General features: G+C 31.5%; 1 protein-coding gene across 1 annotated transcript in view; it reads right to left on the bottom strand.

Moving 5' to 3' along the window:
* Positions 1-27,158, bottom strand: part of EYS (EGF-like photoreceptor maintenance factor) — a 1,472,906-nt gene that overhangs the window by 1,321,006 nt on the left and 124,742 nt on the right. The window contains 5 exon segments of the mRNA XM_087856898.1: positions 2,106-2,186; positions 2,189-2,325; positions 3,097-3,391; positions 9,994-10,105; positions 19,662-19,801. Of these exon segments, the coding sequence (XP_087713024.1) occupies positions 2,106-2,186; positions 2,189-2,325; positions 3,097-3,391; positions 9,994-10,105; positions 19,662-19,801 (765 nt within the window).

Raw genomic sequence — 27,158 nt, 5'->3', positions numbered from 1 at the left:
ATGAGCACTAAAGTTTGTGATCTCCTGGGCTAAATTTACAGGGATAACATTTAACCTAGAAGTTTGCATATAAGGCTAAAATACCCCCAAAAGATGATGGGATAAAGAAAGAAGTAATTACACCTCATATGAATAGTATGGTAACACCTTATAAATCTCTATAGGAACCACATGACTTCATAGATGGAGGTGGTAAAACTAGGTTAAGAGGAAAAAAGAGGGGGTAGAAACCGGATGGAAGGGGAGAAAAGGAAAGGAGAAATAAAAAATAAAGGGGAAAGAAACTAGGTAGAAGAGAGACTGGATAGAGGAAGAATCCAGATGAAGAGAGAGAGAACTGACACAGGGAGAAGCCAGAGAGAGGGAGAAAAAGGGGTGGAGAGGAAAAAGGGCAACAGGTTTTAAATTGCTCCCAAAATATTCTGCTTTCAGTGGGATTAATTCTGCAATCTTGGGAAAATCGAGACTGATCAGTTTCTTCACATGTCACTGCATGAAGAGTTTAAAAGTAGACTGAATATTTAGATATGAGGAAACCCACAGAGGTCTTTGCAATTCAGTAGAAACAGAGAGACTTCATAGAAGATATAGGCCTTCCTAATAATATAGGCTTGTAAATCTTAAACTGCATTAATTTTTTATTCCCAGCTGAAGAGTGAGTCATACCAATTTTCTACTATATATCAATGAGGGCTACATGTGGTTTAGCTATATAGTGTGTGTATATATATGTATTTAATGATCATATTATTTATAGCCAATATAAAATCTTAACATATAAAATGATAGGGTGTTCATTATGTGTGCACATATACATATGTACATATACACACAGATTACACAAATATCAAAGGACATTTTCTCTTACTAATGGTATTAAGAGGAGTTAAATTCCATTTCTTATTCCATTTTATGTACAGCTGATGCTTAATATTATATTTTCACTGAATTTTGGAGGATAGCCTACATTTACAAAACAGGTATATATACATATTTGTTTTTCCCTAAGGCAGATACCTTTGTTTCAACAATACTAGCACATTTTATGCTATTTTATTTTTCCTGAGAACATGTTTGAAATATGAAATGTGAAGTAATGGGACAAACTTTTTAGCCAAGCTTACCAGAATTCATACACTCAAATATATTTTCATTTAAAAAAAACAAAAACAATCTGGATAGCCATACATTTATTCCAATAACATCACCATTCTATCCTTAGACCTTATCTTTTTAAATTGCTTCCAAAACCTTCAGGATATTACTGTAAATATCAAATAGATAAAAATATTTTTCATTTTAAGATGGAAATCCAAATAACGTTTGGAGTTGATTGCCTGCTTAATAAAAGGGGATATCAAGTTGCACAAAACTTTATTTTTCATTATTTTACTTGAAGTTAGGTGTGATTTAAAAGTGAAAATATTATTTTCTTCTGTGTGGCCTCCATACCGTTTTTTATAAAGCAATTAAAATAAAGAAGTTTTGAAATTATTATTAATAATCATTTCAATGTAAGACCAAGTATAAAATCTTAAAGAACCTAAATTTAAATGCTTAATTTCTGATACTTTTATATCAAAAGATGCCTTTTACTACATAGCCACTGTGAGTATCATCTTCTATGACTTTACAGAGGATATAGTATGTTTGTGGTTTTATGGAGTTTTTTTAATCTTACTAATGGAGCATTAAACTGACCTGGAAAATACTGAAATTAAGTTTCATTTTTAATCTAAGCACTCAGTGTGCTTGGCAGCCAAAGAGGAGGTTGAAGGGCAATACTGTAGCTGTTTAGGTGAAATTATTGGGAGGTTAAGGCTGCCTGTTTTTCTCCTCAGACCTTTGACATATATATCATATTCTCTATGGTTCAGCCTGGCCTTTTTAGCCTCATTTGCATGAGCCAAGGCTGTGTAGTCAGCAATGTAATTGTCCAAAGAACCAATCCTATTAGTCCAAGTTCTTTGCTAAATTAGAACGCAGGCTACAATACCAATCATTAGATACATTTGAGATACGTTAAATAAATGTATAATCCACTAGAGAATTTAATTTCTCAGAAATACTTGCCTGTAAATCCTGGGATACATTTCAGAAGAAACAGCCACTTAAATGTATACCTGTTGCTCCATTTTTGCAGGGCACAGATTTAGAATCTTCAATTTCTATTTTACAGATGTTTCATATCTTTGCAGACAGCTACAGTTGCAGTTGTGCAAATGGACCAAGCAGAGGCCATGCACTGACGTACTCTGATTTCTTAAGCAATCTTAAACACTGACAATATAGAATGGGTCCATGTAAACAAGAGAACAGCTGCATCTGCAACATGCAAAAACAAAAAATCCAATTAGTCATAAAATTTAAATATTTATCACATATTCACTTAAATACACAGGATAGCAATACAATAAATATGGTTGTGGGGCACACTTTTAAAATATTCTTATAGAAAATGTGGATACTTGGCGAAACTTAATATTGCTTATTGTGCAGAATGAGTAAAAAGAACTTTGGCAAAAGACAGACCTAGACTCAAACAGGTTCTGCCACTTAATTGCTATGTAACCTAGGATAGTCTCATTAACTTTCCTGAGGCTAACTGACAAGGTTTAGTGTTTGTCAGGATTTTTGTGAAAATCTGCAGTGTGAGTGCCTGACAATTAGCTTTTTTTATTGCAATATAAGTGTGCGACATAAACATTTGAGTGTCAAGGCATTTATTTCAAAAATATTTATCCTGAATAAACACTGCCAGCTACACAACTATATAAAGAGCCGGGCTGACCCACCTGAAGTTCGTTTTTAGAAAGCATTGGTCGAACTAGAAAACCGACCTTTTGTGTGACCCTGCTTTTCCCTTCCCGCTTTTACTTCCGCTGGCCAGTGTGTTTTAAATTCACCAAAAAAGTGAATCCAAGAAACTCTAGGCACCACACCCTCCATATCAATAAAGCCACAACTCTAGGTCGGCTCTCTCTTTACCTGTGATGCAACCTGTGTGGCCTGCCCTGTGTCTTCCGGAAGCTGTGGTTTAAAAAACAAAAAACAACAACAACAAAAAAAAACAACAACAAAAAACCCCCAAAAAACTTTTTTTTTTCACTGCGGGGAGTTTTTTCACTGTGGTGCATCTTAACAATCGTAATAAAAACCACAGGAGACAGTCCTCCAGCAACAGTGGATTGGGGAAAAGCCTGTAAGGGCTCTCCAGAAGTTACCACCGGCCCAAGTGAGTGCGCCAGGCGTTCCCAGCTGGTAGGTGAGTATCCCAGGCATTGGCAGCCGACAAATGAGTGCCGAGTGCCCCAGGCATTCCTAATCGATAGCATCACTATCAATACGCTGAGACACGCACAAAACAAGTTTGAAGTATTTAACATCGTGCCTAAGAAAAAAGGGTTTTTAATTAATAATAGTTTCTATTGAAAGTATTCATGTATTCATTTCTATATTCATTCCATAAATATATATTTGCATTTTCTATATGACTGGCATTGGCCTAAAAATACTGAACAAATATTCTTGGGTCTTCTCTACAGGCTAGGCACCGGTAAAGTCGATTATGAGATGCCATTTTATTACGTTATACACTATATAACATGCACACATTTATTCCTTTGAATATTGTATATACATGCACATAAAGCATCAGAAAAAGAACGCGTAAGGTGAGAACAAAACCTAAGTCAGAGAGAGAACCTTTGGTCTAAAGTAAAATATTGTGATTTTAAAGTATCCTTCACCAACTATTCAAAGGGCACTTAAGATAATCATATAAACATGTCACTGAGTTGAGAAGGGCAATGTCAAATTACGTTGCTTGTTATTATTAGTGAAAATTAACCTACTGAACCTAAGTCATTACACTCATAAATTTATATGATTGTAGGTGTTTGGAGCCAGCAAGAATGTTAAAGTTCAATTAGTTCAAACCTTTCTTCTTGTAGTTGTGAGAAACTTAGCAATTTAATGCAATTTGGCAAGGCTCACTGAGATTGTTAATGGCAGTCAGTATAGTTGATGCTTTGATATATTCAAAGCACTGGCCTTGGAATGGGAACCTTGGTTCTAATTCTTCTCTAACTTATTTAGAAGTTTTTGTGCCCTGTTTTTCTCATCTGTAAAATTATCTGTACTACATCTATTTCATAGAAGACATTTGGAGTGTTCATTACTGGGCAGGTAAGTCTGACACCAACCATATTATATGTGTATATGTTTACTTGAAAGTTATTATATGTGTATATGTTTTACTTGAAAGTTATTGAACACAGGCATGGACACCATAAATGGAGACTGCTTATAGTAGTTTCTTATTAGAAATTCAAGTAGGATGATATGATTTTCCAATATGGTTAACAAATTCTAATACATTTCTGAATAAAACATATTGTGTCCTTGATAAAAACATAAAAGTTTCATTCCTGGAAAATTCAATGATTATTAAAATTTTATAAAAAATATTTTGTGTCAGTGTGTAAAATGAAGTTGATATTGGCTCAGATATTTATAAAAAGGTTTTATATCCACATTAATGTATGTTGGGACTTTTGGAAATTGTGCAAACCATGGAACGCTTTTTGTGTTGTTGTTCATGGAACTATTCCATGCATTGAAAGATTTAGAACATTCATCATCCACCACTTACCTGCTAAATGCCAGCTGTTTCAACCAATTATACTGAGTATTAGAATGACCCTAGAATCCAAAATGTCCCCAGAATGCAAGACCATCTCTTTGAAAATCATTGACCTAAATAAATTTCTCCAGCTTACTAAAGCACTCACCCAAACAAGTACAAGTCTGTGGAGCATTTTGTCATTCCAATTAATAATATGCATGTAAATGCTGGTATATACGCACATATGGATATCTAGTGCTACGATAAATTGCTATTAAATTGAAAGCTTTTCAGTGACAAATACATCGATTTTGTTAGAAAAGAAAGTCAAGAAAATTATAGGGATCTACATATATTATTTAGAATTTTAAAATGTTCTTATAATTTCATAGAACTTTTATTTTGAGAAAATAAATTGGACTAAAAGACTTCATCAATGTATTACTAACTTTATTATCAAATGTCCCAACTTTATTATTAAATAAGCAAATTTGAATTGTACTTAAGTTTGAGACAAGATTGAAAGAACAAAGCAAAAACACGTCAGTTGAAAATATGATCTCATATATAAATATTGTGATTTAAATTTTTTCATCATTTAGTTTTTTAATGGAAAAATATTCTCGCAAGAGATGCAATTAAGGATATCACTCTACCTATTACCCTAAATCCTAAGATTATGATCCATATGCCTGACATATAGTAGATGCTCCATTAATATTATTTGACGATATAATCATCACATGTATTTTAAAATTGAATTATGCTCAAGAGAAAGGTCATCTTAAAGGTTTTGAATAAACAGCTTCATGAAATTCCACGTCTTAGGAGATAATTTGAAAAGTAATGCAAAAAGGTTAGACCTATAAAAAGCTATTTAGATATAATGAATTAAAATAAAAAATCTGGCCCAGGTAGCACAAAATCATATAGCATGCATACATTTTTTATTGTTTGACATATGAAATTAAAGCATGAAAATCATAGAGCCTGAAGCTATAATATAGTCAAACTTTGACTTTATATCATAACATATGCATTGGTTTGCACCAAAAGAAAAAAAAAAGATACATGGGAGATAATTATGTATACATTAGCTAAGTTTCAACTCATACTGTAGTTGAAACTTAATTATACAAAAGTGCTTCCTTTAATGAAGTTTATTATAATTAACTTTTGGCATGGATATAGAAATTACAATGGTATCTACTTTAGAATTGCTTAATGAATTAATGGTGTTTATATCATTTTACTATAAAGCTTCAGGAAGCAAGGTTATTTCCTTTTCCAGGGAACAATAGTAGGGGGGGAAAAAGATAGATAGATAGATAGATAGATAGATAGATAGATAGATAGATAGATAGATGATAGATAGATAGATAGATAGATAGATAGATATGTAAGTGCAATACACAAAAGGATCCAGTCACTAGAGAAGTGTTTAGTAGTAGCAAGAATAACCAAAAACAGAAAATAAATACACATACATAGGGACACACAATAAGCCATATTGATAGGCAGTTCACTTTCCTTTCTTTTTTTTTCTTTTTTTTTTTTTCCTGAAAGTAAAATGTAACAAAACTTTTGCATGGGACTCAGAAAAGTTTGCATGACACATCCAAAATTAAAAATAGGCCTGGGTGGCATCAGCTCAGCATCTGACTTTTGGTTTCTGCTCAAGTCATGATCTCATGGTTCCTGAGATCCGGCCCCCTATGGACTACAGTCTCAGGGGGAAGCCACTTGTAGATTCTCTCCCTCTGTCCCTCCCCCCATCACACTTGTGTGCATGTGTGTGTGTGCTCCCTCTCTAAAATAAATAATCTCGAAATAAATAAACACAAAACAAGACCTTCAACTTCTTAATTAAAAAAATCATCCATATCATGGCAAAAATTAAAATAATCTTAGAAATTAATAATCATCAGACTTCCTGGTTCAGAAGTAATTTAAGAAAACCATAATCAAAATATATTTCTGTGGCAAATTCACATAAAGCTGTATTTATTATATAAGCCTCCTGACTCTACAGAAATAGGTTTTGCAGCTTTACTTGATTTTATCATGGACTTTTAGATTTTACACTTTAAAATAGAACTTTTGCTTATAACTGAAAAATAGTGTTTTGGTTATATTTAGTATTTCATGGAAAATGTGAAATTTTTTAAAATAGCTCATAAAAGAAACAGGTTTATTTTAAAGGTCCCAGAAAGAAAGCCAGAAAATTCATTGCTATAACACAAACTACTTGTATGTTTAGAAAGTGGAAATAATAGTTATTTTAGTAATATAAAAAGATATTTACTTTCTAAATGATACAGAGTAACCATGAGGTGTGTTCTGAGGAGACCATTAATTTCTCTATGGATACCTGGGGTAAGGTATCAGATATCATTTTCACATCTGCCCAGTGTTTTCCAATTAGGGAGTACTCAAATGTTTAATAAATATACTAATGAATAGATTTCGTTTTGATATGATATTTCTGATAGTAGGGATTGGTGACTTGGGCATAGATTTAAGCTTCATAAATGGGTTGAAGCTATGAACACGTCACAGTTCAGGGCTGGTGTTGCAAAGTTACTACCCCATAATTACAAAAACTATACTAAGTCCAGAGTGACAAAATAGCTGATGAAATTTTTTCCTCCCATTAAGGTTTTCCAAATTCCCAAAAAATGTTTTTGAACATTTTAGGGCAAAAATGTGGTAATACGCAAACCTGTGTAAAATACTTCATTTCAATTATGCCCTATAAGCTGCATTTAAATAGAATACATTTCAATAGAAAAATATTTATGATTAGCAACTATCTGTTGACTCTATTATCACTGTTGTTGTTAGTTTCTTTCATCATAAAGTAATCCTTAAATTTAATATTATTACAGGACTACCATTGCTACAGTGCTATGGTTGTTTTGCTTTAAAAGTTGTATCTTGTGGGGTGCCTGGGTGGCTCAGCCCTTAAGCATCTGCCTTTGCTCAGGTCATGATCCCAGGGTCCTGAGATCTAGCCCAGCTTCAGGCTCCCCGCTTCAGCTCCCTGATCGGGGTGGGAAGCCTGCTTCTCCCTCTCACACTCCCCTTGCTTGTGTTCCCTCTCTCGCTGTCTCTCTCTGTCAAATAAATAAATAAAATTTTTTAAAAAATTGTGTCTTGTGAGTTTCATTTTACAAGTTTTCCATCCCAAAACCACAAAAATATCTTCCTGCATTTCTTTCAGTTACATCACAATTTTGCCTTTTAATTTAGGTTTCTGAACATATTCAGAGTTTGCTTCTACATAAAGTGTAAGGCTGTAGTCCAGTTTTATTTATGGTCTCATAGTGAACCATTTCCCCCAATCCCTTCTACTAAAGAATCTGGTGTATTCCCATTAAATTATGGGCAAATTTCTTGTATATCAAGATTTTCTATGTACATGAGTTGTTCTCAAAGCTCTCTGTTGGCCCAGTTTGTTTTTACAGTTTTTACAGTTTTTACCATACAGATTTTATAGTTATCATAGCAGATGGTATATGGAGTTTCACCCAATAACTCTTCCTTTTCAAAGATGAGTCAGCTATTATAAATTATTATTTTGTATAGTTTTTTGAACTTGTTGACTAGTTTCTAAAATAATAAGCAATATTACTGTTATAGTATTAACTTGATAAATTGGTATCTTGGCCAAATTAAGGTATAATGTCTAAATCCATGGATTACATTTTAATGTGTTCAGAACATCTATTTTTTTCTCTTTTTTCCTATACTCTATTTAATTAATTTCACTCCACAGTTTGTGATTTTCCTCCTTTGGCTTGCTTTAGATTTAATTTTTTTCCTTTTCCATTATGTTAAGGTAGAAGTTTAGGATATTGATTAAGATCTTCTTTGTTTTTAACATAGGCATTACAGCTATAATTTTTATTCTAAATGCTGCATTGCCTACATCCCATGAATTTTGGTATGCCATATCTTTATTTTAATTAATCTCAAATGATTTTCTAATGTCCCTTGTACTTTCTTTTTGATTCATTGATTTATGTGGAGTGTGTTATTTAATTTTCTTATGTTTGTAAATTACTGAATTGCTTGTTTTTGGATCCTAATTTCAATCCATTGTGGTCAGAAAATATATTTTTTTATTATTGTAATCCTGTTAAATATATTGCAACTTGTATTAACATATGGTCTATCTTGGCAAATGTTCAATGTGCATTAGAGAAGAATGCCATTCTGCTGTTGTTGAGTGGAGTGTTGTAGAGATATCTGCCAGTTCTAGTAGATTTATAATGTTCTTCAATTTTTTTTTTACATTTTTGTTCATCTACCAAATGTTATATACACTACTGACAGTGGAGTGTCCACTGTAATTGGAGTTTCCAATTACTATTGTTGAATTGTCCATTTCTTTAATTCTGTCAGGTTTTGTTTGATATATTTTGAGTTTCTGCTATGAAGTGCATATCTTTTTTAATTGCTACATCTTCTCATGATTCCTTTGTCATTTTTAAAATGTTGTTTGTTTTCTCAATTAAACATTTTTTCTTTTAAAGTCTATTTTGTCTGATATTAATAGAGATACTCCAGGTTTCTATGGTTGTTGATTGCATGGTATCTTTTTCTAACCTTTTACTTTCAACCCATTTGTACATTTAAGTGTACAGTCTGTGTCCAATTGATGGTATATACTGTCTACATGCAGAAATTATCTAGCCTGAAAATCTTTGCCTTTGATTGGATTTTTAATCCATTTTATTTTAATGTTATTATTAATATAGTTGGATTTATGCCTGTCATTCTCATTTTTGTTATCCATATATCTCATGTTTTTTTTATATCTATTTTTCTGATACTACTTACTTTTGTATTAAGTAAATATTTTGTAGGGCAAATTTTTAGTATCTATAATTCTATTTCTACGACATTAGTTGAGTTATTTTCTTAATAGTTGCTCTGAAGTTTATCATACACACCTTAACATATCAGATCTACCACAGATACTAATTTAATTCTAGTGCGATATAGGAAAATTATTACTATAGGTATTTTCTATTCCCCTCTTTTTTTGTGCTAGTGTTGATACACATAATAGAATATACATTATATAAATAATATATACTAACTACATATGCATATGTTGGAGATATAAATGCCAATCATTTTAAACAAAAAATATTATTATTAATTACTATAAAATAGTCCAGGAGGCTAAAAGCAAAAACAAAAGAAATAACTAGTATTGGCAAGGATGTGGAGAAAAATAAAGCCTCAGGTACTACTGGTGGAGATGCAAATTGGTGCAATATATATATATATATATATATATATATATATATATATATATATATATTACTCAACCATAAAAAAGAATGAAATCTTGCCATTTGTAACAACATGGATAGACGTAGGGGTATAATGCCAAGATGGAATACATAGACGCCAATATCCATTATTGTCTTCCTTAGTCAAACAACTGCATTCATTTGCACACATCTATAAAAATTTTAAAATAAAAGAATTTTGTAGATTTCCATCACAATACAATATTACAGTCATTTCAGTTTGAAGTTCATGCTTTCCTTTATATATTAAATTTATATATTCCTTGAGCAAAGGTAAAATAAACTCAGTTTTGATTTATTTCAAAATCATTTTAAACAGTCATATTCAGTTTATTTATGATGGAAATATATACATTGTAAAAAGCTAAATAAATCAACATCCATTATTCAGTTATTTTAAAATACCTTTAATGTAATTTGAATCAAAATTTTATAGACATTGCTTATATGTTAGCTGATATGGTAAAAGTAGCATTCTACTGATAACCAGATCTATGAAAAAACTGTTTCCTTACCACTAGTCTTTTTTCCCCTTCAGTGAGTTATTTGGACTCATGTTTGAACTGACTGTAACATTTTACTGCATCCCTTATTAAAAATGAAATACAAAAAATCTTTAACACATCTTTATTTCATATTTACATAGAAGTCATAATTTTACCTGTTTAAAAAAACATATATCATTTTAACCATTTTAGAGGTCTTTCACAAATATGCCCAAGTGTGTTTTTTTTTTTTTTTTCATTTTCCTCTCAAAAATGTTGTTCCTTTATGGTGTTGGTTTATAACCAAGAAATTATTTCCCTTCAGTGGCTACAATGATTAGAAATTTAGTTTCATGGTCTGATCCTTTGGTGATAGATTAATGATTTATAGAGATCCAATCTCCATTGGGTAAGAGTCAACTGAGAATTTCTTTCTCCATTTTTCTATTTGGAGCTCCAGTAAATTAAGAATTTTTAGCCCACTGGGAAGGAGAACGTCTCTTTGCATGGACAGATACATTTTTGTTTTTGTTTTTTTTCAAATGCTGTTTATCCTTAACTGATAACTAAAATATTATAAATTCAATCTCTCAGTTTTTTCTACATTTGTTTGTATGTCTAAGTGTTTGTACTCCAGAAAAAAATATTTATCCTTTACTGTTTGAATGTGTAATCGTTTTCCACATCCAGGGGGTATTGTTGTAAAACTTCTTAAATTAAAGAGGTCCCGTTAAAATTTGCTTACAAGTTAAATTAGCACTTACAAAAGAAGAAATAATTATTAGCATTTTTTAACTTACATTATTCTCTCTCTTCATATATATTATATAATAATATATGTATACATAATACAAATATGCACATATTACTAGCTTTTTCTGAAATTTGTGATTATATTGCACTTTATCAACCCAATTATGTTAGTGTGTAGTTTTTATAAAAAACAAGGATATTATCTTTTCATTACTTTGGTAAAATTATCAAGTTAGGAAATTAATTTTGATATAATATTATATTTATAACCAATAAATTTTATTCCAAATTTGCCAGTTATTCTAATACTTTATATGAAAATCCAATACATAAATTCTCCTCCTTCAACATGACTAGAACATACAAAACACCAAAACTTCAAATTACCCAGAAGTAGAATATACATAAACACAAGTGATTAATGATTTTGTTTTTACTCCTTGTTCGTCTGTACTGTTTTGTAGAGATTGTATTGGAAAGTTTGAATTTGCACGCTTTCCATTATCTTGTTTACTTTGGAAGTCCTCTTAGTTTATTTGATTTAATTATGAAAGCAATACAATTTAATTAGTCATTCTACAATCCAATTCTTCTGGTGCTTTGCGTGCACACACACACACATTTTCTTCATTTCTTGTAATAAGCTTTTCAAATTTTTTCTTTTTCTTTTTCTTTTTCTTTTTTTAAGTTTTTACTTTAATTCCGGTTAGTTAACGTGCAGTGTTATATTAGTTTCAGGTGTATAATATAGTAATTTAACTTTTATCGCCCTGTGCTCATGAGAAGTGCCCTCCTTAATCTCCATTATGTATATAACCCATTCCCTCCATCCACCTCCATATGGTAACCATCAGTTTGTTCCCTATATTTAAGAATCTGTTTTTAGGTTTGCCTCTCTCTCTCTCTTTTTTTCCCTATTTCTTGTTTGTTTTGTTTCTTAAATTCCACATATGAGTGAAATCATATGGTATTTTTCTTTCTCTGACTTATTTTGCTCAGCATAACTTTTCAGCTCCATCCATGTCTGCGCAAATGGCAAAATTTCTATCTTTTTATGGCTGAATAAGATTCCATTGTATAAATATACCACTTTTCCTTTATCCATTAGTCAGTTGATGGGCATATGGGCTCTTTCAATAATTTGGCTATTGTAGATAATGCTTCTATAAACATTAGAGTGTGTGTATTCCTTTCAATTAGTATTTTTTTTTAATTTTATTTTTTGGGTAAATACCTAGTAGTGCAACTGCTGGATAGTAGGACAGTTCTATTTTTAACTTTTTGAGGAACCTCCATACTGTTTTCCACAATAGCTGCACCAGTTTGCATTCCCATCAACAGTGTAAGAGGATTCCCCTTACTCTACATCCTCACCAACACCTGTTGTTTCTTGTTGATTTTACCCATTCTGATAGGTGTGAGGTGATATCTCATTGTGGTTTTGACTTGTACTTCCGTGATGATCAGTGATGTTTGAGCATCTTTTCATATGTCTGTTGGCCACCATGTGTCCATTGGCCATCTTTGGAAAAACATCTATTCATGTCTTCTGCCCATTTTTAATAGGATTATTCATTTTTTAGGTGTCAAATTTTATATTATCATTGTACTTTAAGCATGCATAGTCCTGTTAACCTGTCTGTATGTACATTCTTCTTGTAGAGGGGAAACTATATGAGTTTTCAAAAAAGTAGAAAAGGAGGCCGCACAGTCAAGTGTGGTCCCTCAGGACAGGGCCATTTTTGGTGGTTATCCCCTTTTTGTCATTCAGACTTTGAAACTCTATCTCTGACAGCAGCTTCTGTACTCACTGATTGTCTCCACTTGTAGCACCTGCTCCATATTCGTACTTGGTTATGTTTGTTTCAGGGGCCTAGTCGGGAGTACATAGATTGATCCATTTGGCTCATGCAAACTGCTAAAGACCAATGCTTCCCAGATAATGGTTTTCTATACCTTTTGCTTGTTTGTTTGCATCTTTTCAGTATAGTCTGGGATGATTCAATACAACATAAGGAAAAAATTAAACATGATCAGCTAACCATACTCAATACCTAGAGTCTGTGAAGACTTTTGTATTCTTAATTCTCAATTTCTACTAAAAAATATAAAAGGATGCATAATTTGCTACTTTATAATGAAGAGAAAAATGTCATATGCTAAAGACTTACTGTATTTTTAGTTATTATAAATCTAGGTTACTAAATAACACAGAAAAAATCTTTAAAAATCTTGGAAAAATAATGTTTTAACAACAAGGAATAATAGTGCAGAATTCAGACTGTGGCAACTATTACTCCACATAAATATATACTTTTCTTTTTTGTTTCATTTTCAAAATAATTATTATTGGGATTTAAGAAAACCTAAAAGAACTAAAAGAAAACTTGTCTAATGAATTTTCCTCAAAATAATATATAAAAAAAAATGCTATCCTTTGTGTAAAGATTGTAATATGAACACCTAAATTACACTGAAAGCTTTGTTAAGGCTCTTTTAGTATATATTGAAGATAGTTAACTTTTCTCACTGTAATTATTTACTATCTCTAAAAACCATTACAAGTAATTGCTGCAATTGAAAAATACTTCATTTGGTATTTCAGCAGTGTTTCTCATCTGTTCATACAGTCTAGTCTTCTACTAAAATTTTAGTTTCTATAATTAAATTTTGGCATAAGAACAGGTCTCCCAGAAAAACTTGTAAGACAGTATATTTTATCTGTGGGTACATACAAAGCTGAATCTGCAATGCACATTTAGGGGAAAGATTTCTCAATTTTTGAATATATGAAAAATCAAGAAATCACTTCAATAAGTCCATGATCCTCTGAAATTTTGTGCAAAACACTGTTTGTGTGCACATAAGTTATTATGAGGGAACTGTTTCTAACTTTCATCAGATTTTCAATGGATTCTGGTAAAAAAAAAAAAAGAAAGAAAGAAAGAAAGAAAGAAAGAAAGAAAGAAAGAAAGAAAGATTGAAATCCACTTATGTATACCCAAGATTAGAGTAACAGAAATTACTTTGGGAAGTTCAGCACTTATATGCATTATTATGTGATTACTATTATACTGATTATTATAATTATTATAATCAACTTACAATATTAACTTATAATTATATTATAATTAATAATTATATTGACAGTTGTTAACATCTGTAATACAAAAAGCCAATATTAAAAATGTGCATGAAAAATGGAATGAGCTTTTATTTTATTCTTGATAATTAAAGCACATTTATTTGATAAGGAAATGTAATACAGTCATAAATCTGGGCAATGGGTAATCTTTTCTTCCCAAGGAGAAGAGAAGTACAACAGTACTGGAAAATCATTTTATGGGAATTCATTATTACTGATGTAGGTATGTAACACAATACTACCTACAAAACTAACTGTGGCTGAATAGAAGTTAAGCTACAAGAATATTTACAACATACTTCAAGAAAAATGTTTTGTATATATAAGTAAATGACTAAATAATGCTATCATTTCATGGAAAATCATATTTTTGTATAAATTATTTGCTATGTTATATTAGTAAAATCACGTAGCAAAGAGATACCAAAGGCGAGAAACTGTAAGACTTAATATATGACATATTTACTATTTTTTGGGCCATGTCAATTAGATACATCTGTAAAGACTTCACCCATAGGAGTGAGTGACTTCTTTATAAAATATGTAGAAACCTGGATTCTTAGAAAAGTATTTGTCGAAGTAAAATTTGCACTAGACGAAATTCAACAAGCAAGAAAGACTTTATTCAAGACTATTGCAATAGAAGAGAGAGATGGAACTCAACTTTGCTGAAACAAGACAAGAAAGATTTTAAGTGCTGTCATTAGCTAGAGAAGTACTGGAGGAAATTAGGGGAGAGACTGATCAATGGAATGAGTAAAGCACATTGAGTTATTCTTGAGTTTGCAAAGGTTTTGCTTTGTTAGTAGGCCTTCTGTGTTTGCTAATTGGTGCCCACTGAAGTTAGGCCCCTACCCTCTCACAGGATGTTTACATTTACATCTCTCTTTCAATGTTTACATTTCAAAGAAATAGTTCCCAGGTGCTTGAGAAAGACAGTTCCTGGGTCCTAAAACTGGCAAGAGGCGGAAAGTAGATTTGCATATACTTTAGAGAGACAGAAAAAGAATTTATAATTGCAAATTTTCTGAATAAATGCTCTAAGAAAAAGGAGGTCCGGGATCTATAGTTAGTAAGAAGCCTATCTAAAATTCAGTTAAGGTGGGGAACATTAAGAATGCCTTGATCATATTCCTATCTAAATAAAAATATACTTGGATGAATTAAAATCCAAGTTTATACTGGCTTGGACCTAGTAAAAAATAGTGAAAGAGTTAAATTTGGTAAAGATCTTTCCTATTGCAACTTTTAGTGTCCATCTGTCTTCTCGATGTTTTAAAAGCATCCTCTGTCCCCAGTAACTCATAATAATATATAATCTCATAACCTTTTTGTAGCAAGCACGTAAAAAAAAAAAAAATGAACTCACTTATATTTATGTGCTTTCCTTCCAAAAGTGTTTGCATTTAAAAAGACCTGAAGAGAGGGCATTTTTTAACACAAAGGAAGGAAAGAATACTTTTGGAATTTTAGTCTTTGATGATGAGAAGTGAAATGAACCAAATTTCCCATACTATATTTTAAAATACTGAGAAAAAAAATATAAAATATAACTTACTCTTTGCTCCATGAAATACCTTTTCTTGGAAAGTAAGACTGTGAACCAACTAAAATAAGTTATTTACCAAGCATAACAGCTTGCTCATCAACCTCACTTTAACATTCTCATATTCTGTCCACCAGACAAAGCTTTATTCATGAACTCTAAACACTCCTTACAAGTACCCACCCCCTACAACTAAGGCTCTAGAGCATATAAACATCTTTCCATAAATTCTTCATTTGACACACTAGTAAGACTTCCTCTTAGGTGTTGTTTCTCATTATTGTGGTAAACCTAAAAGAATTAGTTTCTCTTGATCAACAGAATTGTGTGGTAGTCTTTTGGAGGATCAGTTGTGAACAAACACAAAATTCTGCAAAATCCAATTAAAATGCCCTCACTACAAAAGTTCACACCCCTAGACCACAAAGAGTGCACTACTCTGGGACCACTGGACACTTCTCTCCTCAGCTGTGACAGTGACATAGATATAGTATCAGCTCTGAACTCCAATTTATTTTCATCAAATTCCCAAACACTATTTTTTTTTCTAAGAATAAGAAAACATTTTAGAAATCCTTTGATTATGTGATCCAATTTGATCCAAAGAAAAAAGAATTTTCTCTCACTTCCTCACTTGTCTGGTGAGTCTAAAAGAGTATGTCCACTGGAAGAGGACAAGCATGGCTCTCACAATTTCATCATTCAGAAGACCCAAATAAAAAATGAGTTGAGAAAGTCACAGTAATCTACATTCCTTGAACAGTATTTTCCTTGCGTCACCTTTTCAAAATCTTGTAAACACTTTTGTCCAGCTCTCAGTTTGGACTGACCGCTCTTTGGTAGGTTTTGGCCACATGACATTACACAGGCACCTACGTAAGTTTTCATGGGGTCTTCTCTCATAGGCTTCAACACCACACATTCCTCCCTTCGTGTTGTTATGTCAGGTACATATCTCTCTAATTGCTATAATTTCTCAAAGGACAATCTGAAATTAGAGTGGCCACTAGGGAAATTTTGACTTGAACAAGATTGTTCATTTGACAGATACATTAGAACAAAAAGAGAAAGACTCTCATGAGGAGACTTTCCATCCCATGTGTCTAATAGAGAGATTACTCTGTTTAATGCACAAGAACCCCTCTTTCATTTTCATGCTTCTGGGATTAATAAGCACTAGATTTTTAATTATATGGCTGTGTGGAATTATCAAGGATGTGAGTTATTGTTAAGCTGTTACCAGGTCACTAGGTTGTTGTCCCAGATGCACCAAAGAATTGGATACCTGAGACCAGAATGGGGAGATAGAGTTTATTGGGTAGATGAGAATAGTACACTTTCAAGAGTGTTCAAACTATCTATAATAAGTTGTATGTATGTGTATGTGTGTGAAAATGAGCTTTTCTGCATTTAAGCCTCTTCTGCTCTTTGAAGATAGAAGATAATTAACCTTTATAGTCATGTATTTGCCTGAAGCTAGATCCCCGTTGTTTCTTCATTTTGCTATTTCTTTCTTTTTTGGTTGGGAAATTTTTAAAATTAATTTATCATAAATACATTTTCTATCAATATATGTACATTTTAGGACTATTCAGATAAACAGTCAAAAATGAAAGGAAAAGGACAATGATTAACTGTGCTTTATTTATACATTTTCCCTTTGCCAAAAATTTAATGCACAAAATGTGTACCTGTGTGTGTAATATAATTAGTCTTTTAGATGAAAAGAAAATTATGCCTTAGATTTCTGGCATAAAGTCAAAAGTCGCTTTTTTAAATATAGGAACATTGAGGTTTACTTACATTAAAAAGAGCTTATGTAATTTCCCAACAAATAAATGAATGTTCAGGCAAATTAGAATGATTTAATATAACTTTTAAAGAATTATATCATTGTTTCCTTAGATTGTTTATGATCACAAAAATGTCAAATTGAAATAATTGAAATTTTAATAATGGATATCATTTAAAAGGGTTTTAATCTTGTGAATTCTTATTGATTCTACTATGTTTATGTACTGATATGTTTTCCTGATGATACTACAAATCAAAAGGACTTAACTTGACGGTGTAAATTGCAATTTCCAAATCTTTGGTTAACATCACAACCTTGCACAGACATTAAATTGAATTAAGAAATTATTATCGGATACCTGCACAACTTTCGAATAAGAAAAATATACAAATATATTAATCTCTAAATATAATTTTAAATTATCTCTTTTCCTTACAGAATGAAAACTAGGACATGCAAATGTTAAGTGATGTATATTTATGTTTATATATGTATACTTATGTTTATTTTGCCTAACATAAAAGTTGTCAAAGTGATATAAAATGTGTGATCATGAAAAAATAAAATAACTAACAGTTATTGGATTGCTGTCTTTGTGTTTTTTCTTGAGTCTAAAAAAGCAAATATTAGTTACTTTATTTAAAGCTGGTAATTAGCGGCACCTGGCTGGCTTAGTCAGTTAAGCATCTGCCTTCCTCTCAGGTCATGATCCCAGGGTCCTGGGATCTAGCCCTGCCGCTAGTTCCCTGCTCAGCAGGGAGTCTGCTTCTCCCTCTGCCCCTCCCCCCACTCATTCTCTCTCTCTATCTCTCTCTCCTCTCTCTCTCAAATAAAGAAATAAAATTAAAAAAAAGAAGGTTGGCAATTATTTTAAAAGAATACAGAGAAATAGAAATATGTATCCAAGATAAATATGATTTCCTTGCTTTTTTGCTGACAATTTCTTAATTAGTAAATTTAATATTATATGTAACGTTCTTTTATAGGCTGATTAAATATATCTTAAAGATAAAAACTTTAATTATCTATGTGCATAGTCGTGTATCTGTGAATGGCTAAATGTATTAAGCTTAATACCAATGTTTATGAATTTTAACAATATGTATATAGTTGAGGGCTTAAGTGAAATTGAAAGTTCTGAGAAACTTAAAGTCTATTTGCCTATATTTGTAATGCCTCTCCAGCTGGTTCTTTTTGAAGTAAACAGTGACTTGTATTATTTTTTATAATGTTAGCTCCGTGTTCATGGATTTATTCATAATGAAATGGCTTTACTGAAAATTTTATATGAAATATATAAAGCATAAAGTTAGAATATGGTTTTTGTTTCTATAAAATAACCAAATTAAGGTTGTATCCACACAAGGGAGATTATAAATATTCTGTTAATTTTCTAAACTTTTTGGAAAACTCCTCAATCTCTTCAACAAAATGTTCTTTATTTGTTTAAAATTCAGATCATAAAATTTTTATTTCTTATTGTTATTTGTTTGATAGTATTACCTAATTTGTATAAGATGGGTGCGAGATGAGGTAAACGAGGGTCACTCTTTGTCTTCTTTCCGTAGGCCCCATAATTGTAATTGTGGTAAAACTGCCTAGAGATTAGATATCTTCTAGAAATTTACATATATTCCAAAAGGCAATGGAAATGCTTTATGATCTTTAAACAAAAGGGTAACATACTCACAACTGTGTTCAAGAGGCCTTAATTGGTCAGCAAATTGTAACATGAATAGAACACAAAAAGACGAGAGATAAAATGAAAGAACTTTTTATTACCTGTCTATTTTATAAATATAAGAAAAAAAAAGATGAAAGATTTCCAAGTAGATTGTTGAGAATTTGTTTCTGAGGTTATATTTAAGCTACACACATCTTGAACCTGAATATGCAACTTTAACAATTTTAGGTTTTTTTTTCAAATCAGACAATTATGAGTTAAAGAGATAAATCAGGAACTACTACATAAATGTATCTTACCTCTACTGTTCCTTCACATAGGAACCAACGTACATAATGAAGGTCTTGAGATGTGTTCACATAGACTGCTCCTTCAGTATAGTTTGCAGAGAGAAAGAAGTAGGCATCAATAGCCACTTCATAATTTCCATCTTCAGATCCTTTCAAAGAGATGGAAAATTAAATAATCTTTCAGAAACTTAAATTTACATTAAATTATTAAAGATAGTTGTCAAATTACTTGGTAAGATCTATTTGACAATATCTACCACAAAATAAGCTTCTATATGTATAGAATACTAAATTTGAAAAAGACATAAAGTAGAATAAGACCCAATCTTATTTTATTTTATTTTTTTTTTAAGATTTTATTTATTTATTTGGCAGAGAGAGAGACAGCCAGTGAGAGAGGGAACACAAGCAGGGGGAGTGGGAGAGGAAGAAGCAGGCTCATAGCAGAAGAGCCTGATGTGGGGCTCGATCCCATAATGCCAGGATCACGCCCTGAGCTGAAGGCAGACGCTTAACTGCTGTGCCACCCAGGCGCCCCCAATCTTCTTATTTTACAAAATGAACTGAGAAATCAAAATAAGACACATCTTCCAGGCCAGTGTATTTTTTTAAATAATTAAATTTGTCAAATAAATTTCCAATTAATGATTATGAAGATGATTTAATAGATACAAATATAATAAATTTTGTATTAAAAGCACTTTTTACATACATTTCAAAAGATATATACATTTCAAAAAATATTTATTTATTTTTATTTTTTTTAGATTTTTATTTATTTATTTGACAGAGAGAGAGACAGCCAGTGAGAAAGGGAACACAAGCGGGGGAAGTGGGAGAGGAAGAAGTGGGTTCCCAGCGGAGCAGGGAGCCCGATGTGGGGCTTGATCCCAGGACCCTGAGCCACCCAGGTGCCCCTTAAAATATTTATAATAGAAAAATCATTAATACCTAACCCTAGCCATCTGATAAAAAGGAAGGGAGTGTGTTTATGTGGGGGTGGGAGGGTGTCAGTATAGATATAGGTATGCATACATATACATATATAATTTAGCTATTTTGCACTCTGTTAGATATAATATCTGTAATACAATAAAAAATGACATTGCAAGAAAGCAAAAGAATGTGACCTGTATTCAAAAGGAAAGAGTAAAAACAGATGACTCAGACTTAGAATTATATAAAGATTGTAAAATATCTATGATAAATATGTTGAGGTATCTATAGAAAAAGGTTAATAAAATTGGTAAACAGAGAATTAGGGAATGAGAGATTTGGAAACAAACTGTAAACAAACAAACAAACAAACAAACAAACAAAAAGATATCCCAGAATTGTGGAGAGAAAGGAACTAATTATGCTGAACTGAGAAACTGTGATTTTTTTTTTTTTATCAGTGGTGTAGTATTCACAGGTAATGAAACAACATAAGAGATTGGATATAGTTTCTTTTAAACATAACTAAACCTCCTAGTAAAGTGACCAATACAATTTGTTGTGTAGATAATATTTATCCACAGTATCCTGGCAAATAGTTCTGTTTTAGAATTGCTTATGGTTAACAAACCTGAAATCTAGTGTTTGTGAGGCATGACTTCCCAGAAACTATTATGTAAGCTATGCAACTTACAACTAAATTGTAAAGTAGAGCTGGTTCACAAGCTGAAATCTTCCTGATGTGCAAACCTGTTTAGATATATGTAACTCTGGAAAAAAAGGAAAAAGCTAGGAAGCCTTGCAGAATGTTCCAAATCTTTCAACCTTACCAGTGTAATTTAACTGCTAGTAATTTTAAGATTATAAAAATTATGACTAGATTACTAATAAAATAATCAGTGGGTGAGATTATCAGCAGATCAGCCACAAGAGAAGAAAATACCAGTAAATTTAATGATGCCAATAAGAATCATATCTTCAATGTGCTGAGATAAAATAACTCAAATATGGCTATCCTAGCCTATATAATCAATTAATTAATGCTCCTTTCTATTTTCTGAAGGAGTTTAAATAGTATTCAATTTCAATCTTTATTGAATATTTGGGAGAACTTTGATAAAGACAATATATTTCCAGTGGTTTTCTTTGTGGAAATAGATTTTTAAAACTATTCAATTATTTTAGAGCTTGTAGAACTATTCTGATTTTATATGTATTATTGAATCAATTCATCAACTAGTATTTTTCTATGAATTTATCCATTTCATCTAAGTTGTCCAACTTACAAGAACAGAGTTTTCTATAGTGATGTATCTGATTAAATATTTGGACTTAACTGAGATATCATCCCTTCTTCCTCCCAAAGCCTCAAAAAGGAAGTAATGAAAAAATAAAAGTGTTAACTCACAAAGAGAATGAGAAGGGAGGAAACAGTGAGCAAATATTTTTTTAAGCAAATATTTTCAATTAATTTCAAGAAGCTGAAATGATAGTGGAAATGTAGTGACTAAATTATCAGAATGGTAACAGTCAAAAGACAAAAGTGTAATTAGAGGGCATACTTATAAAAAACAAATTTATGTACTTAGCAGAAACCTTAAGATGCTCAGGACTTAAACGTTTCTGAGAATGTAGTACTGGGTTCTGGACACATGGAGAATACTTGACATAGCTTTTCTCTCAAATCACAAATTCAGATAATTATTCTGACCCACCAGTCTCCTCCCCACTGGCCCACAAACAAATAATTTTCAAGCTTTATTCTCAGGAGAAAGAGGTTTTTAGAGGCTCCTGCCTCAAGGATACCAAGCTCATTGGGATTCTGCCATTGAATGGCCAGCTGTCAACTTGCAACCCTCCAACAGAGCTGTCAGTTATCAAAACCCACGTTCACATGGTAAGCTTCCAATAAGTATTGTTAGGTCATCGCCATTAAATATGATTATCCAACATTTGGCAGAAAGGTTCCAAATAAGAAAGAACACATCATCATTAAAAATACTTACAGAAATTGAGGCACTGAATGGAAGACAAAAATTTAAAATAAAACTGTAATATTCTTAGAGTTAAAAGAAAATTTGTTTCATCTATATAAAAGAATAGAATGTCATGGAAATGTACAATTTAGACAAGAGTAAAAATGTCTAGGAAAGTTACAAAAATAATAAAAAAATTCAACACTAGTTTTCATATATTTAATTGGGGGAATAGAGTAGAAAATAGGGCACAATAAAAAGAAATGGAAAAGATAAGAATTATGAGAAAATGAGATCAATTTAGGAGACACAATATCAAATTTTTGGAGTTAGAGGCACAGAAATAGGAAACAGAAAAGAGGGATTATTAAACCACTCACTTCCATATAAAAGGGTTTTATCAAGTGCTTACACATGAACAAGAATACAATCATGGGAATGTAAAATGATGCAGCCACTATGGAAATCAGCATGGAGGTTCATCAAAAAATTAAAAATAGAACTCTCATATGGTCTCACGACTCCACTTCTGAGTATTTATCTCAAATTAACAGAAACACTAATTCAAAAAGATATATGCATCCCCATGTTCATTGCAGAATTATTGACAATAGCCAAGGCATGGACAATCTAATTGTCCATCAGTGGATGAATAGCACATGCGCACTCACGCACATACACACACTCACAGAGAAATATTATTCAGTCCTAAAAAAAGAAGAAAATCTTGTCATTTGCAACAACATAGATGGAACTTAAGGGCATTATGCTAAGTGAAATAAGTCAGAGAATGATAGATACAGTATATTTCACTTATATGTGGAATCTAAAAGGGAAGAAAAAACAAAAACTCATAGATACAGAGAACAGATTTGTGGTTGCCAAAAGTGGGGAGTGGCAGATAGGTGAAACATGATGGTGAACAAAAGGTAAAAACTTCCAGTTAAAAGATAAATAAGTCCTTGGGATGGGATCAATATATAGCATGGTGACTATAGCTAACAATACTGTATTGTATATTTGAAAGTTGCTGAGAGAGTGAATCTTAAAAGTTCTTATCACAAGAAAAGAAATGTAACTATGTGTGGTATGGATATTAACTAGACTTATGAGGACTATTTTGCAATACATACAAATATAGAATCCTTATGGTATACATTTGAAAATAATATAACGTTATGTGTCAATTATTATCTCAATTTTAAAAATTTATAATCTGCAACATAAGTCTCAACATAGTGGAATTTCAGAACCCTGGAGCAAAGGACATAGAAAAAGCTTCCAGGGAGATAAACACAAGTTGAATATAAAAAAATCAAAAGGTGGCTTATTCCATACACAATTCTACATTACTGCATGCCTTCCATTCTTTTCCCTGTATTCTATATCTCATGGATTGCCATATCAGAACAAGGAGTATTGCATAATCATTTCTACATTTGTGTTCATTCTTTTGCTCAAATAACCAATGATGCCAATTATAGTCGTGTGTGTGTGTGTGTGTGTGTGTATTACTTAGCATGTGGATGGAAGTGTGTGTGTGTGTATATATATATATAATTACTTAGCATGTGGATGGAAGCATATGTGATGGGAAAGCTAAGTCAAACAGGATACACATTTATAATACTGACGGATATTGTGAAAAGGCCTTGCTCAGATTTTATAGTGGTTTTACATTTCATAAGGAATGTATAAAATCTCTCAAATTTTTGTTATATTTATGAGAAAAAATTATATATTTATGATGTTTATAAAATTTGCTTTGTTCTCATTATGAGTAAGGCTGAACGCTTTCGTGTATATTTAGGAATACTTTCTATGCCTTCTGAACAGTTTTAGTTTGTCTGTTTTGCTGTTTGACTGCTTCGATCATGTCTTTCACAGACACTTTTTCTTGTCATGTAGTCAAATGACTAGTGTTTTTTTTTTTCTGGCAACTAAATTTTGATTGGTAGCTATAAAAGCTCCTCTCCATCCAAATTTTTAAAGTAACTCTCCAACATTTTTCTGATAGTTTTATCATTTAAATTTTTATTTTTAGGACTTTTATTGATATGAATTTAACTCACGAGTATTCTGTTAAGATATGAATCAGACTTTTTTTTTTTCCTGATGATGATCCAGTTGTTCAACCTCAATTATTAATTCTTATTTACCCTAATGACTGAGATGGAAATTCTATTAGATGTTAAATTTTCTGCATGACTTGAATTTATTTTTGGATGTTGTATTTTGCCGTTTTGACTATCAGTGCAACAGTACCATGCTCTTAATTACTGAAGCTATATAATACGCTTTATTATTTGGCAGAACTAAATCTATGCCTCACAACCCACATAGTGCACTTTTACAGGGTATAGCTGGCTTTATTTAGTTAGTTTTCCAAGTAGATTTTAATAAAACAAACATAAAAGCATTGTTGTTATCTTACTGAAGTCTTCATAAATATATGAAAAAATATGGAGATCTGAAATCTTTAATACATTAGGTCTCCTTTCTAGTAGCATGGTATATCTGTAGAATTTTTTTTTCCCCAGATTTTGTGTGTTTGTAACTATACTATGGCAGTATTTAAAGTTTTCTCAATGTAGAACTCATGTAACATTTTTGTTAATTTTAGTGCTGGGTATTTTAATATTTCCACTCCTGTTTTTTTTTTTTTCCCATTAAACCCTTTAATTGTCTCTTACCTGTATATGAAAGACACTTATTTTTATTTAATAATTAATTAACATAATCCTGTCAACTGTAAAAAAATATAGGTAATGTAAGTGAAAAGCACTAAAATATATTTGGTTTTTAAAACTCAGATTTGTTTTTTAAATCTTGAAGTAAAGACTGAAAATCTTTTTTCTTTTTTGAGATTTTATTTATTTATTTGAGAGAGAGAGAGCACAGAGGATGAAGCCGACTTCCCGCTGAGCAGAGAGCCGGATGTGGGACTCAATCCCAGGACACTGAGATCATGACCTGAGACTAAGGCTTATGCTTCACCAACTGAGCCACCTGGGCCCCAAGGCCTGAAAATCTTAAACGGACATAGAAATAACAGCAGGTATTTAACAAAAGACTTGAAAGAGGAGCAGGATAATAAGAAAAAGTACTCTTGATCAAGATTGCTTCGGAGATAAAGAATTTTCCAATCTCCAATTGATCATTATAAAATTACAAAAGTCATTTAAATGAATAGATTATAATCAATATCTTACAATATCTTCTACCACAAATAAGATCTAGTACTTCACAAAGAAAAAAGAGAGAGAATATTTAAAGTACATATTGGTTTGCAATATCAATTCAGAAGCACAGAACTCATTCATTTTGAAAAAAAAATACTTCACTATCACATATTAAATGTTGTAAATGTGTGTTTCAAATTCAGTTAACTAAGTTGTAATGATCATAAGCTTTAAAAAAAGAAAGGTATTCAGAGAACTTATCTCTTTATTTTTGCTATGATTTCGTCTTTTCTTAACTATGATTCATATTATCTTATTTCACTTCACAACTCATTATCCACTCTGTCATTATCTCTTTTTCTCAAGCCTAATAATACATAAAATGAACATAGATGATGACATTGAAAAGAAACAGTGCATGTCAGCTCTTTCTCAAGTTGTGCACTGTAGACCAATTGTCCTTGAAGGGGCTTCTTCTAATTAATTATCATCCCTTCTTTGTAGAGCAATCATATTGGCAAGAATTGATTGGGCGTGTAAGATACTTCATTTAGTTGGTAGAAAAATCTCTTAATTAAAATTAATTTTACTACTGGTAAAATTAATGCACCCCATGCAAATATACCAGATTCATTTTAATGTTCCTCTTCAATTATATTTTATGAGAAAAAAAGGAAATGAGATCTTAACAGCATCAACCAGAAAAAAAAAAAAAAAGAATTACATAAAACATGTAATTCTATTTACATACTTTTAAAATTTATCCTAACTTCTTTTTTGTTTTGAAAACTTCACTGGGAGAATTGCTTTATTGAATCTTTGTGCTGACATTAAAAAAGAATTTGGGTAGCTCTAGTTAACTATTTATTGACTATTAAGCTTCATCACACGCTGACTTCTTTAGCTCAGACAGCCCAAGTCATTTAGATTCTCAGATGTGGAGGTCACGTAATTCTTATTTTTGTAATCATTAAGTTCTGAATGTAGTTTCATGAAACGATAATGACTAAATACACTTACATTACCTTAATGTTAACTGCTCAAAGTTGATTTATGCATGAACAATTTTGACTTCATATTACCCCCATGTCCTAAAAAATGTATTTGTTTTACTTTAAAATAAACTTACTTTGTCATTCATAAAACTATGTTTACTCAGAAATGATTTATACACAGGTTGTTTGATTTCCTATTACCCCTATTTTTCCTAAAAAATGTATTTGCTATTATATTTTAGTGAATATGTTCCCTGTAGCTATTTTTAGGTCTCAAAGAATCTTAATGTTTGTAATTCAGTGAATGTATACATGCATTATTTCTACTTTGAGACAAAGGAAAATCAATTATAACAATGATGCAGGCCCTGAAGGCCATGCACTGATTTGGCTGGGAACAGTAAATTATGTTTCTCA

Source organism: Ursus americanus, chromosome 29 (assembly GCF_024610735.1).
Source record: "Ursus americanus isolate L20-20 chromosome 29, mUrsAme1.1.p, whole genome shotgun sequence".
In the NCBI taxonomy this organism is placed as follows: domain Eukaryota; kingdom Metazoa; phylum Chordata; class Mammalia; order Carnivora; family Ursidae; genus Ursus; species Ursus americanus.
This window is presented reverse-complemented; position numbering and strand designations above follow the sequence as displayed.